This window comes from Pinus tabuliformis, chromosome 6 (assembly GCF_031772625.1).
Source record: "Pinus tabuliformis cultivar Carrire ecotype Pingquan chromosome 6, CPIR1, whole genome shotgun sequence".
Classification (NCBI taxonomy): domain Eukaryota; kingdom Viridiplantae; phylum Streptophyta; class Pinopsida; order Pinales; family Pinaceae; genus Pinus; species Pinus tabuliformis.
In genome coordinates this window covers 1960054925-1960069126 of record NC_142292.1, presented here as the reverse complement: position 1 = coordinate 1960069126, position 14202 = coordinate 1960054925, and the positions used below count along the sequence as shown (strand labels likewise).

Below are 14202 nucleotides of genomic sequence, written 5' to 3'. Positions count from 1 at the left end.
GTGTAATTTTTGTTGACAAAATTTGATGAATTTTTTTATTATTGAATTTGCATTTTTATTATTTAAAATTTGTTTTTGATGCATATGAATTTAGCACTATAAAAGATTTTAAACACATATAAAATGTAGAAAAATCACCATTCAAATTAATTTGTGATTCTAATAAATCTTTAAAAAACTCTTTAAAAAAATTAAACAAAACAATATAATAAAAAAATACAGTTGAAACTTTTAATTGAACCCTGTCATAAATATGAGCTGGAACCTAATCCTGAGATTTTATATGTCAGTTAAACGATAAATGATAAAGACAATGATCACTCAAAATGATAACTCAAAATTAATAAACTCAACAGTAATATACATTTCAAGAACAGTAGCGTGATTCAATGACACTGAGAGGGCAAAGTCATCTGGTCAACTACTTGGAAATTAGCAATATAATGCCATATCTTATTAAGGCTAAGGAAGCAGACACGGAGGCCCCCACCTCTTCCAAACTCATTGCCTCTACCTAGAAATGGCGTGGTCATCATTCAAGGCATTCATCCTTTCCACGGTTTCTATCGTCTCTGCTTTCAATTATCCGGCTTCAGAAATTTGAGTAGCGTCTCGTTCAACTCAGTGGGTTTCTCGAACCAAGGAACATGCCCGCACTCTTTTATCACGACAAGCTCGGCCTTCTCTCCGATATGCCTGCAAATATATAACAATCTCACAAACTAAAAATCTAAACTTGTATTTGGAGGATGTAATGTTGCATACAATGCTACGAGTAATTGACTCCATTTGCATTTTGGAAATCAATTTTGACCAATGAAGTTGTTACCTTTTTAGAACATAGGCTTCTTCTAGTCTGAAGATTCTGTCCTCTTCTCCCCAAACTATTAGAACATCCTGCCAGATTTTATTGAAATATAGGGAGCTTAAATTTTAATCACAATTTCGTAAAAATGCAGAGATGCAAAGAAATGATTGAATCCAATATATGGCACAGAAGGCAACCTGGTTCAATCTTGGTAGTGGCTGCTGCAAATTCTTTGACCCGATGACAATCCCATCCACGACTTGTGATCTATGTTCTCTGTTTCTTCCCATGGCCTTCAGAAGTATTTAGATTTCAAACTCAGTGAGTTTTGCCGTTAGATAATTTACTTTTAGGGATATGGTATATGATTGCTATTATAGTTTTAGGGATATGGTTTAATGGTTAGGTAAGAAATTTAGTTCTACAAAAATTCTGGTGTAATCTGAAAGCTATGTAGACGAAAAATGTTTATTGAATTAAAAAAAAAACATGATTGATATTTTTCCATACCTGAAACATGTCTGTGTATATGAAAGCAGGAAGCCATGGCATCTTGTAAATAGTAAAATTCATGCCTATTCTCAGATCTTGGGCATTGGCTGGAAGGAGGACGTCTTTGATGTCGTCAAACCCCAATTCTTGGAGAAGAGGATCGTTGGTCGACGGCGTCATGCAAATTGCAGAGCTGACGATAACCAGGCGACGGACAAGGTTAGGGTATTTGTGCGCCATCCAGAAGGCAACGAAGCCACCGTAGCTATGCCCCACCACGATCACGCTCTCCACCCCAAGATATTCCACCATACCCTTCATGCACTCCGCTTGAAAGAGCTCGCTGCGCTCAGAGCTGGTCGTTGTGGAGTCCCCAAAAAATATGAGATCTGGAATGAGGAGATCGAAATGCTTTCCGAGAGCGCTGATTTGGGAGGTATCCCATCCCATAAGGCCGTCTGCCCCGAAGCCATGAATGAGAAGTATAGCCGGCCGCTGACTCCTCACTGCGTGTGGACTATCATTCCGTAAAACCCAGCAGTGCGGGGAGGTGCCATTGCTCAACTGTATTTGCTTGGACTTCAGGCCCAGGAAGATCCAATGAGCTCGCTTCAGCTTTTTACGGAATTCTATAATACTGAACCCAAAGAATCCTGTCATTTGAACTCCAGATCGATGGGGATTGCTTCAGAAAGTCTGTGTTGAATATAGGGAAGCCCGGCAGCGTCCCTGATTAAATAGCAACGAAACGGCCGCCCAAAAGCTGAGCAATGTTTCATGGGTCAAGCATTGCTAACTAAATAAACTCCGGTCCGGCAGCTGTCATCTATCAATTCTACAATCCATTCAGCCCGTCATCAGATTGTGATCTCTTTCCAACATTAAAATCAAACGCGTTATCTGCTAAATGTTGCTTTATCTAGTTTCTCAAAGACCGGAGGTTTGCATAATCAAATAGGTTTAACTTCATTTTGGTGTCACTAGGTTTTTTTTTAAATGAGATCAGCTGAGTTTGCTTGTAATCAGAATCTGCACGTTCCTATCAAAATCTCAACAGTTAGTTTATTATTGTAATTTAAGATATAAATTATTTTATGTTTTAAAGTTTTACATATTTTGTTTGGTGGTAGTTTAGGATATATGTGAAATTAGTCTTATTGTAATTTAAGATATAAATTATTTTATGTTTTAATGTTTTACATATTTTGTTTGGTGGTAGTTCAATGGTAGTAGGATATATGTGAAATTAGTCTTTTGGATTAATCACATCGTTAGGATTTGGTTTGGTCGACATTTCGAACTAACTAATGTGGTTGGTTCATTTTCATGACAAGGTGAGAAATCAATCGATATGCAGGAATAAATAGCATGAATGCATCATTGCCCAGAGTTAGCAGTTGATGCATCCAATGGCTAATTTTCAATGGCTAACTTTGGGTAATGATGCATCCATGCTATTTATTCAATTGATTTCTCACCTTATCCTGAGGATTAACCACATTAGTTAATTCAAAACATCGATGCATCCAATCGCTAATTTTCAATGGCTAACTTTGGGTAATGATGCATCCATGCTATTTATTCAATTGATTTCTCACCTTATCCTGAGGATTAACCACATTAGTTAATTCAAAACATCGATCAAATCCTAACGATGTGATTAATCCGAAAAACTGATATCTATATTATGAATCACAAAAATTTTAAATCTAACATATATGAAATTGTTCAAACTAAAAATTAAAATGCTCATCCAAAACAAGAAATCCTAACGATGTGATTAATCCGAAAAACTGATATCTACATTATGAATCACAAAAATCTTAAATCTAACATATATGAAATTGTTCAAACTAAAAATTAAAATAATCTTAAATCTAACATATAACATATATGAAATTGTTCAACCTAAAAATTAAAATGCTCATCCAAAACAAGAAATACCCTTACATATTTCTAATATATAATGATAAATAGAGTGTTCATCTAAAACCGTCTATTACAAAATCCGCAGGCAGATATTCCAAAATTCTATTCAACAAATTTACCATCTTCTCAGTACGATGCAGTAGATAGACAAATCGCCTACGTTTCTTAGTATCGTTAATGAGTTGAGAGGCAATCTTGACACGTAAAAATGTTACTTCCCGCAAAATTGGCATTCTTTCCTTTTTCGCTGAGGAGGTTATTACAGTCAACGCATCTCATTTATCTCAGAATTATATGGGAATTATTTTGTTAGTGCTCTGAAACATATTTATATGTGAATTTATTTATTCTCAAAGAAAGGGAATAAGCTGGGTACACATTTTTATATAATAGTTTATTATTTTGTTTGCCAAGTTCACAAGTATATGACCATTCTTTTTTTGAGTCAACAAGATTTATAAATTATATTTTTATTTGTAAATTAAATTAAAATATAAAATCTTTAATTTTTTTTATAAGGATTTTGTTAATATAAGGAGTCTGTTAATACAAGGGTTTTTTAAATTATATTTTTATTTGTAAATTAAATTAAAATATAAAATTAAAGTGGTTTGTTAATATAAGGGGTTTGTTAATACAAGATTTTTTTTAAATAAAATAAATTAGCTTAAATTTATATTAGTTTCGGATTTATCAAATTGAGACTTCTATTTTTATTTTTGTTTTTATATAATTTAATTGGATCAAAATGTTTAGATAATATAATATAACAAGGCATTTCAACATCTCTTGAACTAACTCTTGAGGATTTTTTTTTATTTTCATTCCTCTGTTTTTGTCTTTTTTCACGTGTTTGGGAGTCTCTTTGAATCTTTGTGTTTGGATTCTTTTGTGTTTTTTAATATTATTTTTCATTAATTCAATATTAGTTTACATAACATTAAAATCATCTTCACTCGAATGATATTGGGCAGAGGAAAACATCTACGTTACACTCGAATGATGTTGGCACAGTAAAACATCTACGTTAAGAGAGACGCTTCTCTAGAATTGACAAGTGCCTCCCCCACTCTTGTATTAACTCTTTTTTTTTTCTTATTCCTCTCGTTTTCTACATTAAGAGCTTGACAAGATCCTTCCCCACTCTTGTATTAACTTTTGAGATTTTTTTTATTTTCATTCCTCTATTTTTGTCCTTTTTCACGTGTTTGGGAGTATCTTTGAATCTTTGTGTTTGGATTCAAATACTGGGGATGAGCTTGCTCCGTTTGAAATCACATCCCATTTATTTTTTTAGCTGCAGTTTTATCTTTCCAAACAACTTATTTTGTTGATGTGGTATTTTTTTTACATCTTTACCTATTCAATGATGTTTGAGAATGTGATTTCATCTATATCAATGTCCTTTTGACTAATCAACATTCCTTATTCCCTATACATCTAGCATATTAGTTTCCTCTATTGGCATGTTCTTTGTGCATTCCTCTGGCACTTTTAACGTATGAGCTTCCACCTCTAGTTTCCATTACCCTTCTTTTGATTAGTTTCTTAAGGATGTACCTGATCTAGGATTTCTTGCTCTTCTCTAATTAATGCATAATAATGGTTTTTGGATTTAATGGGCTCCTCTGGTTTTTCCACGTCCTTTTCTCGAGGTTTTTCGCAACGATGATGGAATTTCTAAAAACCCTCAATATCGAATTTCTATTGATTTTCTTTCTTTTCATCTCTAAGACACAGGGCCAATCCTTAAAGAGATGGTCATATTCATGGCACCTAAGAAATTTGAATGGTACATGTTCATAATCTAGAGTTTTTTTTAAACTTCATCATGTTAGGTGTAACAACCCTGGTGAAAATTCCATGTAATAAATTTAATAAAGGCAAAATAATAACCAAGATCACGGGACATGTATTTGAAGTTGAATGTTAGAAAAAGCATCCTAGTGTGGGCATTCATTTAGTTTATTATGGCTCAGGGAAATTGAGAAAGGTTTTGAAAAGGCAAGTGGCATTAATTGACATTTTATTTATGAAAATAATGGAAGTTAGGAGAAAATGAAGGTGAAAGGTCATAGGTTGCATGTGAGGAGGAAAATAATGGAAAATTAAGAATAGAGGCCTCATTAATAAAAAATCTCCTGAGGATGAGTTCACAACCTTTTGTTAGTTTATTTTTGGAGCTCTCTCCCTATTTTCTCTCTCTCATACTCTTGGAAACTTAGAGTATTCTTGGAGCATTCTAGCATTGGGGAAAAAAAGGAAAAAGAAGGACAAGAAAGCAAGGATCAAGCAAGGAAGAGCGAGATTGAAGCGGCTACAACGAGATTACTTGCAGGTATCGAGTTGCATATATGATTTCCTTGATAGTTTTAGGAATGCATAATACATGCATGTGTGTTTTTGGTTCTCTTGCTATCATTGGCATAGGTTTTCTAGGTGTGACAATGTATTTCAACCTTGCCTTGTCATTTTTGGATCGCCATGGTGTGATGGGGTTCTCTTGTTTTGGTTGCACTGGATTGCCAAATTGGTTCGAAGTTGAGTGGGGTGATGTTAGGATTGATAAAAAGGCCTAGCAATCCATTGGTGGGATATATGGTAAAGCGTGGTTGTGAGGACCCTTGATTAGGCCTAGGAATCCCTTAACCAGTAATGGTGGGACACATGGTAAAGCCCAGAAGGTGGAGACCTCGTACACCTAAGAATCCCTTTACCAGTGATGGCGGATACACGATAAATACGAAAGGTGGAGACAGGCAAATTCCTCATAGTTTAGGTGGAGAGATGTGGAGGCATCCATGTTTGTTTAGGGCCTAGTGATACAATGGGTTTGCGGTATATCTTGGTTTTATTGATGAAGATTTTGGGTTTAGGAATCCCTTAGTGGATATACAATAAATCCCAAGGAATCCTTGATTGGTTTTTTTGTGAGTCCCAAATTCATGCTTGGAATATGATACGAGGATGATTGGCTGAAAGAAATATTTGGTTCATCCCAATCTATGTTCAGGTGGTTCATGGAAGTCTTTGACATAGTTGGCTTATGCATACATTAATAAAAACTCCTTTTCCTTTAGTATTTCATCTGTATATGTACTTGTTAATATGTGGTTTTTTTTGTTGTTCCACTCTTATTATTATGTTGGTTATATGCTGGTTATAAGCATGGTTCATGACAGACTTTGGTTATGGCTCTCATCATGATTTTATTACTAAAAGAATTTTGAATAAATATATGATCCGAATTGGATCCTAGAACACTCTCTAAGTTTTCATGAACTCTATAAAATTCATGCCAAAGTTTCAAAGTCTTATAAAGATCAAGCTTATCATGGATAACGTCATAATAGTTGCAATTTGTGATTAGCGCGGAGCAACGAGGACCCTCAGTCAAGTGTGCAGACCGTCGGCCCCATGGTAACGTGCGTTGCCACAAATTAGCAAAACCAGGATTCAATTCAAGAAACAGGGGTAGTTTCTGATATGAGTCAATTCAAGTCGCTAATCACATATCGTAGGTAAAACCCCTCAAAGAAGGAAAAACCTCGAGTGCCCGTACCCGAAATAATTATAAATTGCAGAAAAATATCATTCTGATTCCATCAGAAGCAGGGTCTCAAAAAAAACCGGCAGAATATCAGAACGGCTTCGAGCGGTAAGCGGTTTCAACCGTGTCCCACCCGATGCCACACAATGGGTGCCATGCATCTGGCAGAAGAGAGAGAAAACCGTTCACATCGGAGGGTAAACATCATGTTACTTACCCACCCGATATGGACGATGACCGTAGGATCTGGGGCCCCCAGATCGACATCGGAGATACGTTGCGATGGATGATCGGACCTGAGAAGGAAATCAAATAGAGTTGTATAGGGTTTGAAGTCTGATATGGATGATGCATTGGCAGAAGATCGTGTTTGCGGGCATTCTTGGAGTTAACGGAATAAGCGGTCGTTTTGATCCAGGTGGATGTTGGTGGCCACCGACCTATCCCATTTGGACCCCCACAACTGTCTCTTTCAGTTTTTTAGTTTCCTTAATTATAGCACAGTTTACTATTTTTAGCAGTTTTTCGGGTCCTAAACTTCCGGAGCCGTTTTGAGGCCCTAAACGACGTTTTTTGGGAAATCTACCTCCACAATTTTTCTGATAAAAAATCATCTTCTTCGTCGTAGTCCTCAGGGAGATCTTTCCAACGGGCTATCATGTGCGTCAAATGGAGATCGTATGCCAAAGTTATGACCCTGGGAAGTTGATGTACCAATTTACCCAAACGGGGCCCAGAGTTTGGTGTTTCATCTTCTAGGGTTAGGTTTTGGAAGTTTAAGGGTTTTCCATTGTTTCTCAATAATAAATAGGCCTTCGAGCCTCATTGTAAAGACAGTTCGAAACAGTTCAGAGGCATGTAGCCGACACATCTCTTCTCAGAGATAAGCTACCATCGCCCTAGCTGGGTTATTTCTATTTGCAAGCATATTTTAGTATTCTCCATTAATGAAATGAAGTATTATTTCTGCTGCATCTCTGTTTTTATGGTTATCGCATCTCTGTATTTATGGTTGTCTCTGTAATCTATTGCGTTCCTGCTTAAATCCGGATCAGTGGTATTAGAGCGGTCTGCTTTTTCTCTATTTTTCTTTGCATGTCCCCAACGAGGTCGGGATATAAGGAGTTAGGGCTTGAATTAGTCGAACCTTTGCAAGACCAGCCTCACAAATCTCGATGACCTCCCATGGCGGATGAGAAGAAAGACGAGGGGGTAGGAAATCCTATCAGAATCTTGCTCGAAGAAGCCTTCGAGCGGCAAAGGAACACGATGATGGATAGCTTTGCGCAGATCCTTCAGCAGCTACCCAGAGGCGACGCATCGACTTCTAACAGCTACTCTGGAAATGCCACGCCATTTAAAGTACAAGTTAATTTTGAAATCCCCATCTTCGAGGGTCAAATAGACGCAGATGTCGTAGATAAATGGTTAAATCTGCTAGATGGGTATTTTTCTGTTCATGAATTTTCAAGTCGGGAAAAGATTGTTTTCGCTCTTCTCAAAGCAACCCCCCACGTCAAGGACTGGTAGGAAACATACTACGAGCAGAAGGATGAAAGTACAGGCTCACTGTTTTCAGCCGCCCCCACTTGGAATGACTTCCGGGATGCCATCAAGGAGCAGTACTACCCTGTCAAAAGCTATGAGGACAAATACATCAAATGGACCACACTACGGCAGGGACGAGACCAAGATGTACCAGCGTTCACAAATATTTTTCATACCCTTCGCACACAGTTGGGTATCAAAGATTCTGAGCTGCATCTGGTACTCAAATACCGCGGCGGCCTACATAGATACATTCAGGAAGAGATGGAGTTCTTGAACATCTCCTCACTCGGCACAGCATACCGATACGCTGTCAAAATCGAGCAAAAGTTCAAACAGAAGAAGCGAGACTTTGGATCTGCAAATCCGAAGCCCAAAGGACAAAGCCAAGGCGGGGTGACCCAAGACAACCCCTCTAAGCTGCAAGAAATGAACAACACCATGAAGCCGAAGAAGGACATGGGAAAGTGGTGTGAGTTCACAAGAGTCCCACTCATAACACAAGTGAGTGTTGGACCAAGCAGTCGCTGGTGGCCGAGTTGAAGGCTTCTGAATCAGATGCATGTTCTGACTCTGAGCCGGAGCCCGACAAGGAGGATGGCAAAGGGAAGCAAATCATTGATGCGGATCCTAGTGCCACTGTTGCCACTGCCAAGATCCAGAAGAATGAGCCCGAAGAGCCAGAGGAGGGGGAACGTCTTTTCCACTCATAGATGTGGGTGAAGGGTTCGCCGCTGCAATTCATTGTCGATAGTGGCAGCCAAAAGAACCTCGTTTCAGCAGAGGTCGTGAAGCGGTCGGGCCTACCAACTACGCCACACCCACAACTGTATAGTGTCGGGTGGCTTCACGAAGGACGAGATCTCAAAGTTCACCAGCAGTGCCGCCTTCCCTACAACATCAAGCCCTTCACAGATGAGGTATTGTGTGATGTTACACCTCTGGATGTTTGTGATGTACTATTAGGCCAGCCATACTTGTGGAGGCGGCATGCTGTGTATGAGCCAAGGCCTCGCGCTGTCATTATTTCCTTGGATAATTCATTATACAGGATACCAGAGGTAGCTCCACCTACCACCACCTCTTTGATCATTGCTAAGAAAGGCAGCAAGCTCATCTCACAAACTAGGAAATTTATTTTCTGTCTGGTTCGCTCCCAAAGTAAGGGGAAGATCGTTGTTACGTCCATGACCCCCGCAAAGGGTTCCTCCACGCAGCAGCAGCAACATAGGGATACAGTCATGACAGAACACAGGAACAACTTCTCCTTAGCCAGAGGGGTACCACACAAGCTTCAGGTGGGCAAAAAAGTTTGGTTACATCTACAGAGAGAACGCCTTACCAAAACCCATCAGAAACTCAGACCGCTTCGACATGGTCCTTACATCAGTAACAAGGCTGTGGGCAACAATTCTTTGAAGCACAACATTCCTCGATTCCTTCGCTTGCACCGATTGTTCAATGTGGACCATCGCTGACCATGCTTCCCACCATTTCTGGACACATCAAAGATTGCAGAACAGCTCACTAGAGACCCACCTTAGCAGAAGCTTCCTCATCTCAAGGAGGAACTCAACACAATGGGGACCATTGCTTCCTAAGGGGGGAGGAATGATCCAGGTGGATTTTGGTGGCCACCCACCTATCCCATTTGGACCCCCACAACTGTCTCTTTCAGTTTTTCGGTTTCCTTAATTATAGCGCAATTTACTATTTTTAGCAGTTTTTCGGGTCCTAAACTTTCGGAGCCGTTTTGAGGCCCTAAACGACGTTTTTTGGGAAATCTACCTCCGCGACTTTTTGGATAAAAAATCATCATTACCGTCGTAGTCCTCAGGGAGATCTTTCCAATGGGCTATCATGCACATCAAACAGAGATCGTATGCCAAAGTTACGACCCCGGGAAGTTGATGTACCAATTTACCCAAACGGGGCCCATAGTTTGGCATTTCATCTTCTAGGGTTAGGTTTTGGAATGTTAAGGGTTTTCCATTGTTTCTCAATAATAAATAGGCCTTCGAGCCTCATTGTAAAGACAGTTCGAAACAATTCAGAGGCATGTAGCCGACACATCTCTTCTCAGAGATAAGCTACCATCGCCCTAGCGGGGTTATTTCTATTTGTAAGCATATTTCAGTATTCTCCATTAATGAAATGAAGTATTATTTCCGCTGCATCTCTGTTTTTATGGTTATCGCATCTCTGTATTTATGGTTATCTTTGTAATCTATTGCATTCCTGCTTAAATCCGGATCACGTTTTGAAAACGTCCAAGAGAACTGACACCCAGTTCGTTACGAAATAGGTGGTCACCTCCCTGTGAGACATTATACAGTGATGATGACGCAGAACAAGAGAATTCGAATGGATAGAGGCAGGGAAACCGGAAAGCTCGGAAGCAGAAATGAACAGTCAAAATGCAGACTGGCCTTAAAGCCACAAACTGATAGAGAGAGAAGCAAGCAGTAAAGCAGTAAGGGAGTTAAGAAATCGAAGAGAAGAGAATAGAGATAAGAAGTCGAGCTGATTTACAGAAGCAAAGGCAGCATTGAGACAGAGACAGAGAGAGTTAGAGAGTCTGTGTACTCCAGAAAGGGCTTGAGAGGTTCAAGTGAACCCCTCTGTATATGCTTGACATGTAGTGAGTCTCAGTTTGGGCTCATACTATTGTGACCAATAGAGGTCGCGATTCAGTAAGGAGAGTTTGTGTACTCCAGAGACTTGGGGAATCCAAGTACAGTCTTGCTGATTTATATCTGTTGAGTGAGACTCAAATTGAGCTCACTATTGTAAAAACTCTTCTTTGAAAACATAATAGAGAGGCCACCACTAAAAGCTGAACTAGAAGATGTAGCCTAAGAGTATTGGGTGAACTCCTTATTAAACTTGTTGTGTTTATATGTTTGTCTATTGTGTTTTCTTTAACTGCTTCAGTGTCTGTGTATTTCTCATTCTTATTGATTTGTTGCCTAAAATAACATAGACACATCCATGCACATGAGTCTGTAATACCTTAATTATTTGTCTTAGATCAATTTCGAATAAAGTGGTATTAGAGCTAACGTACTTACCTTGCCGCCCTTTGATGAAGCATCATTCTACCTCGCTATAGCTGACTAAAGTATCCACTGTGAACTCGGTGATGAATCCTCCTATAATTCGATCGAGCCAGTGATCAATGATGTGCGTGATCTTACCCTCTGATGCTTCCAATCTGCACACCAATTTCGGAGTCCACACAATAGATCTATCGAGTTTACACCTTCCTTGGCTATTTTCTAGCTTCATGATCCACTCATATAGCTCAGTAGGGAAAGATGCGAAGAAAATTTCGTGGATCTTTGTATATAAGTAACCGTCTAACCACTCTTCCTTTTATAGTTGTGGATTCCTATTTTCCTGTGCCACGAACTCGTGAATCTTTTTTTCCAACCAATCTTCAATTCCTTTCTTTGTCGGACTCCAGTGATACGACATCAAACATCTTTATGTAGATCCTGGTCCCGGCAATGAAACCATTTGTTGGCTTGTTGGGGCCTGACCCAAGTTTGGAATTAATTAGCCAAGAAAATCCCTGTACTACTAGCCCTTTCGGCAACAGTCTGTGGAGTGTGGACTGAGGTCTCACCCGAAGTAGTATGGGTGGGTGATGGAACCAACTTTCCACACCCTTGAGATGTCCAAGAGGTTGAACTGGTCCAACAGCTAGTCCCTTCATGCAGGTTGCTTCGTGCACTTCCCAGGCCTTCACGCCCTAATATAAATGCCTTTTCACAACCCTAACCAGGGGCTAAGGATCTTCCGCGCTGCTGGAGTAGCACTTTACACTATTCCCCTAAGATATTACTTATCTTCCTATGCGTAGTCACTTATCTTCGCGTAAATGGATGTCTTACATTATATTTATTTTTACCACACATTCATAAGAGTTCACACAGCAAATAAATAGTACACCTACAATTTAAACCCAATCATACATTAAAATAGGGAAATATACACAGTAATATGGTAAACTTCTCTTTATTAATTCTTCTAATGATTATAGACTCAACCTGCCTGCGCACTTAGCTGTAGGGGTCCGCGCATTCAGCTGCGGACTACTAGGCCTCTGCACACTCAACTGTAGAGCCTTCTCCTACTCTACAACCCAAAGGCACACTTTACACTTCAACTCAATATCTTAGAATCACCATGCTTTCATTCTTTTCTCTTTTAGCTATCTCTACAGTTAGAGCCTCGCTTTATTTATACAATCCCATGGTCTGCAGACCATGGGCAGGTCTATCAAGTCAACATTTTATTACAAAACCAAGGGTGGACAACCATGTGACTCTATTATAACTTCACACTTCATGCCCATAATTCATGGATATTTTACAAAAGACTTGGTCAAAACTTAGGCTTTAAGCCCCAAAACATGCCTTGGGGGGATTCTATGCCCAACACTTCTGACAAGTCAAGATCTAACTAGACTACTATCTTATAGGTCTGGATATGGAACTCTATTGGAAGTAAGACTTACTTCCCATAAACAAGTTCAGAGGGAGTATGTCCTGTAGTATTCCTCCATGTAGTCCTATAGGCCCATAAGGCTTTTGGAAGCTTTTCCACCCAGTCTTTTCTGTGTAGATGCACCATCTTTGTAAGGATGGCCTCAATCACTTTATTTGTGGACTCAACTTGTCCATTGGCTTGTGGATGGTATGGAATTGACTTCCGATGTTTTATATTGTATTAGTCCACAAGCTTCAACATTGGTCTGGATGTGAACTGTGTCCCTTGATTTGTTACAATCTCTCTTGGAACACCAAAATGAGTAAAAATATCCTCAAAAAGAAATGAAACTACAATATTTTCAGCAACAAAAGGAAGTGCTTTATCTTCTACCCATTTAGTGACATAATCAGTACATACCTGAATATATTTCTTTTTCTTTGAAGGTGGGTTGATTGGTCCAACAAAATACAATGCCCATTTTCAAATGCTTCGATATGTACCTGTGGTTGCAGTGGAATCTCATTAGAAAGAGTAGGGTTTCCCATTCTCTGACAACTGTCACATATTTTAACATATTCCTTGGTGTCCCTAAAATTGGAAGGCCAATAATATCCTAAAAGCAAGATTTTGTACGAAGTTCTCTTGTCAGAAAAATGTCCTCCACATGGCTCATCGTGACAAGCTTTTAGTATCTTTGGTATTTCATCCTCCAGAACACATCTTCTTATGATGAGGTTTGGTCATGTCTTATATAATTCCTCATTTATCCATAAGTAGGATGTGCTATTGTGGAATATTCTTCTTTTTTCTCTAGGAGATAAATGAAATGGAATTTTTCCTGTGGCCAAATAGTTAGCAATATCTGCATACCAAGGTGATTTAGTAGATACTACAAAAAGATATTCATCAGGAAATTTATCTTCTACGGGTCTACCATTGTTTTCGTTTTGTATTCTAGATAGAAAAACGGAATTTTTTTTCTTTTTTCCTGGCTGATCTAGAATGATTATGTTGAATTCTTGTAAAAGTAGGATCCATATAGTTATTCTTCCATTAGTGACTGGTTTATTCATTAGGTATCTAATGGCAGAGTGGTCTGTGTGGACAAAGGTTTCATAGCCAGTTATATAATGTCTGAATTTATTAATGGCATGAATTATAGCTAAGAACTCCTTTATAGTATAATTTAACTCTGCAGGGGTTAAATTTTTACTAGTATAATAAATGGCATAAGGAGTGAGATCTTTTTGTCCTAAAACAACTCCTAAGGCTGAATCTAAAGCATCTGTTGAGATATCAAAAGGCAATTTCTAGTTAGGTCCTTTTAAGATGGGTGCTTTACAAATTCTTTTTTTCAATGTTTCAAAGACAACTTGGC

At 38.7% G+C, this 14202-nt stretch overlaps 1 protein-coding gene across 1 annotated transcript; it reads right to left on the bottom strand.

Moving 5' to 3' along the window:
• Nucleotides 1-354: 354 nt before the first annotated feature.
• LOC149267011 (uncharacterized) lies at nt 355-2050 on the bottom strand. Its single transcript, XM_089397844.1, has 4 exons — nt 1319-2050; nt 1006-1101; nt 830-897; nt 355-696 (listed from the first exon to the last, which is right to left on the bottom strand). Exons 1-4 carry the CDS (start codon nt 1958-1960, stop codon nt 579-581), a joined length of 924 nt encoding a protein of 307 aa, XP_089253970.1. The 5' UTR covers nt 1961-2050; the 3' UTR covers nt 355-578.
• Between the last annotated feature and the right edge of the window lie 12152 nt (nt 2051-14202).

Coding starts and splice junctions, on each gene's coding strand:
- LOC149267011 (XM_089397844.1), bottom strand. CDS start 1,960: ATGACAGGATTCTTTGGGTTCAGTATTATAGAATTCCGTAAAAAGCTG. Junction 1,102..1,318: donor TATACACAGACATGTTTCAG/GTATGGAAAAAT, acceptor ATACTTCTGAAG/GCCATGGGAAGAAACAGAGA. Junction 697..829: donor GAAGCCTATGTTCTAAAAAG/GTAACAACTTCA, acceptor ATATATTTGCAG/GCATATCGGAGAGAAGGCCG.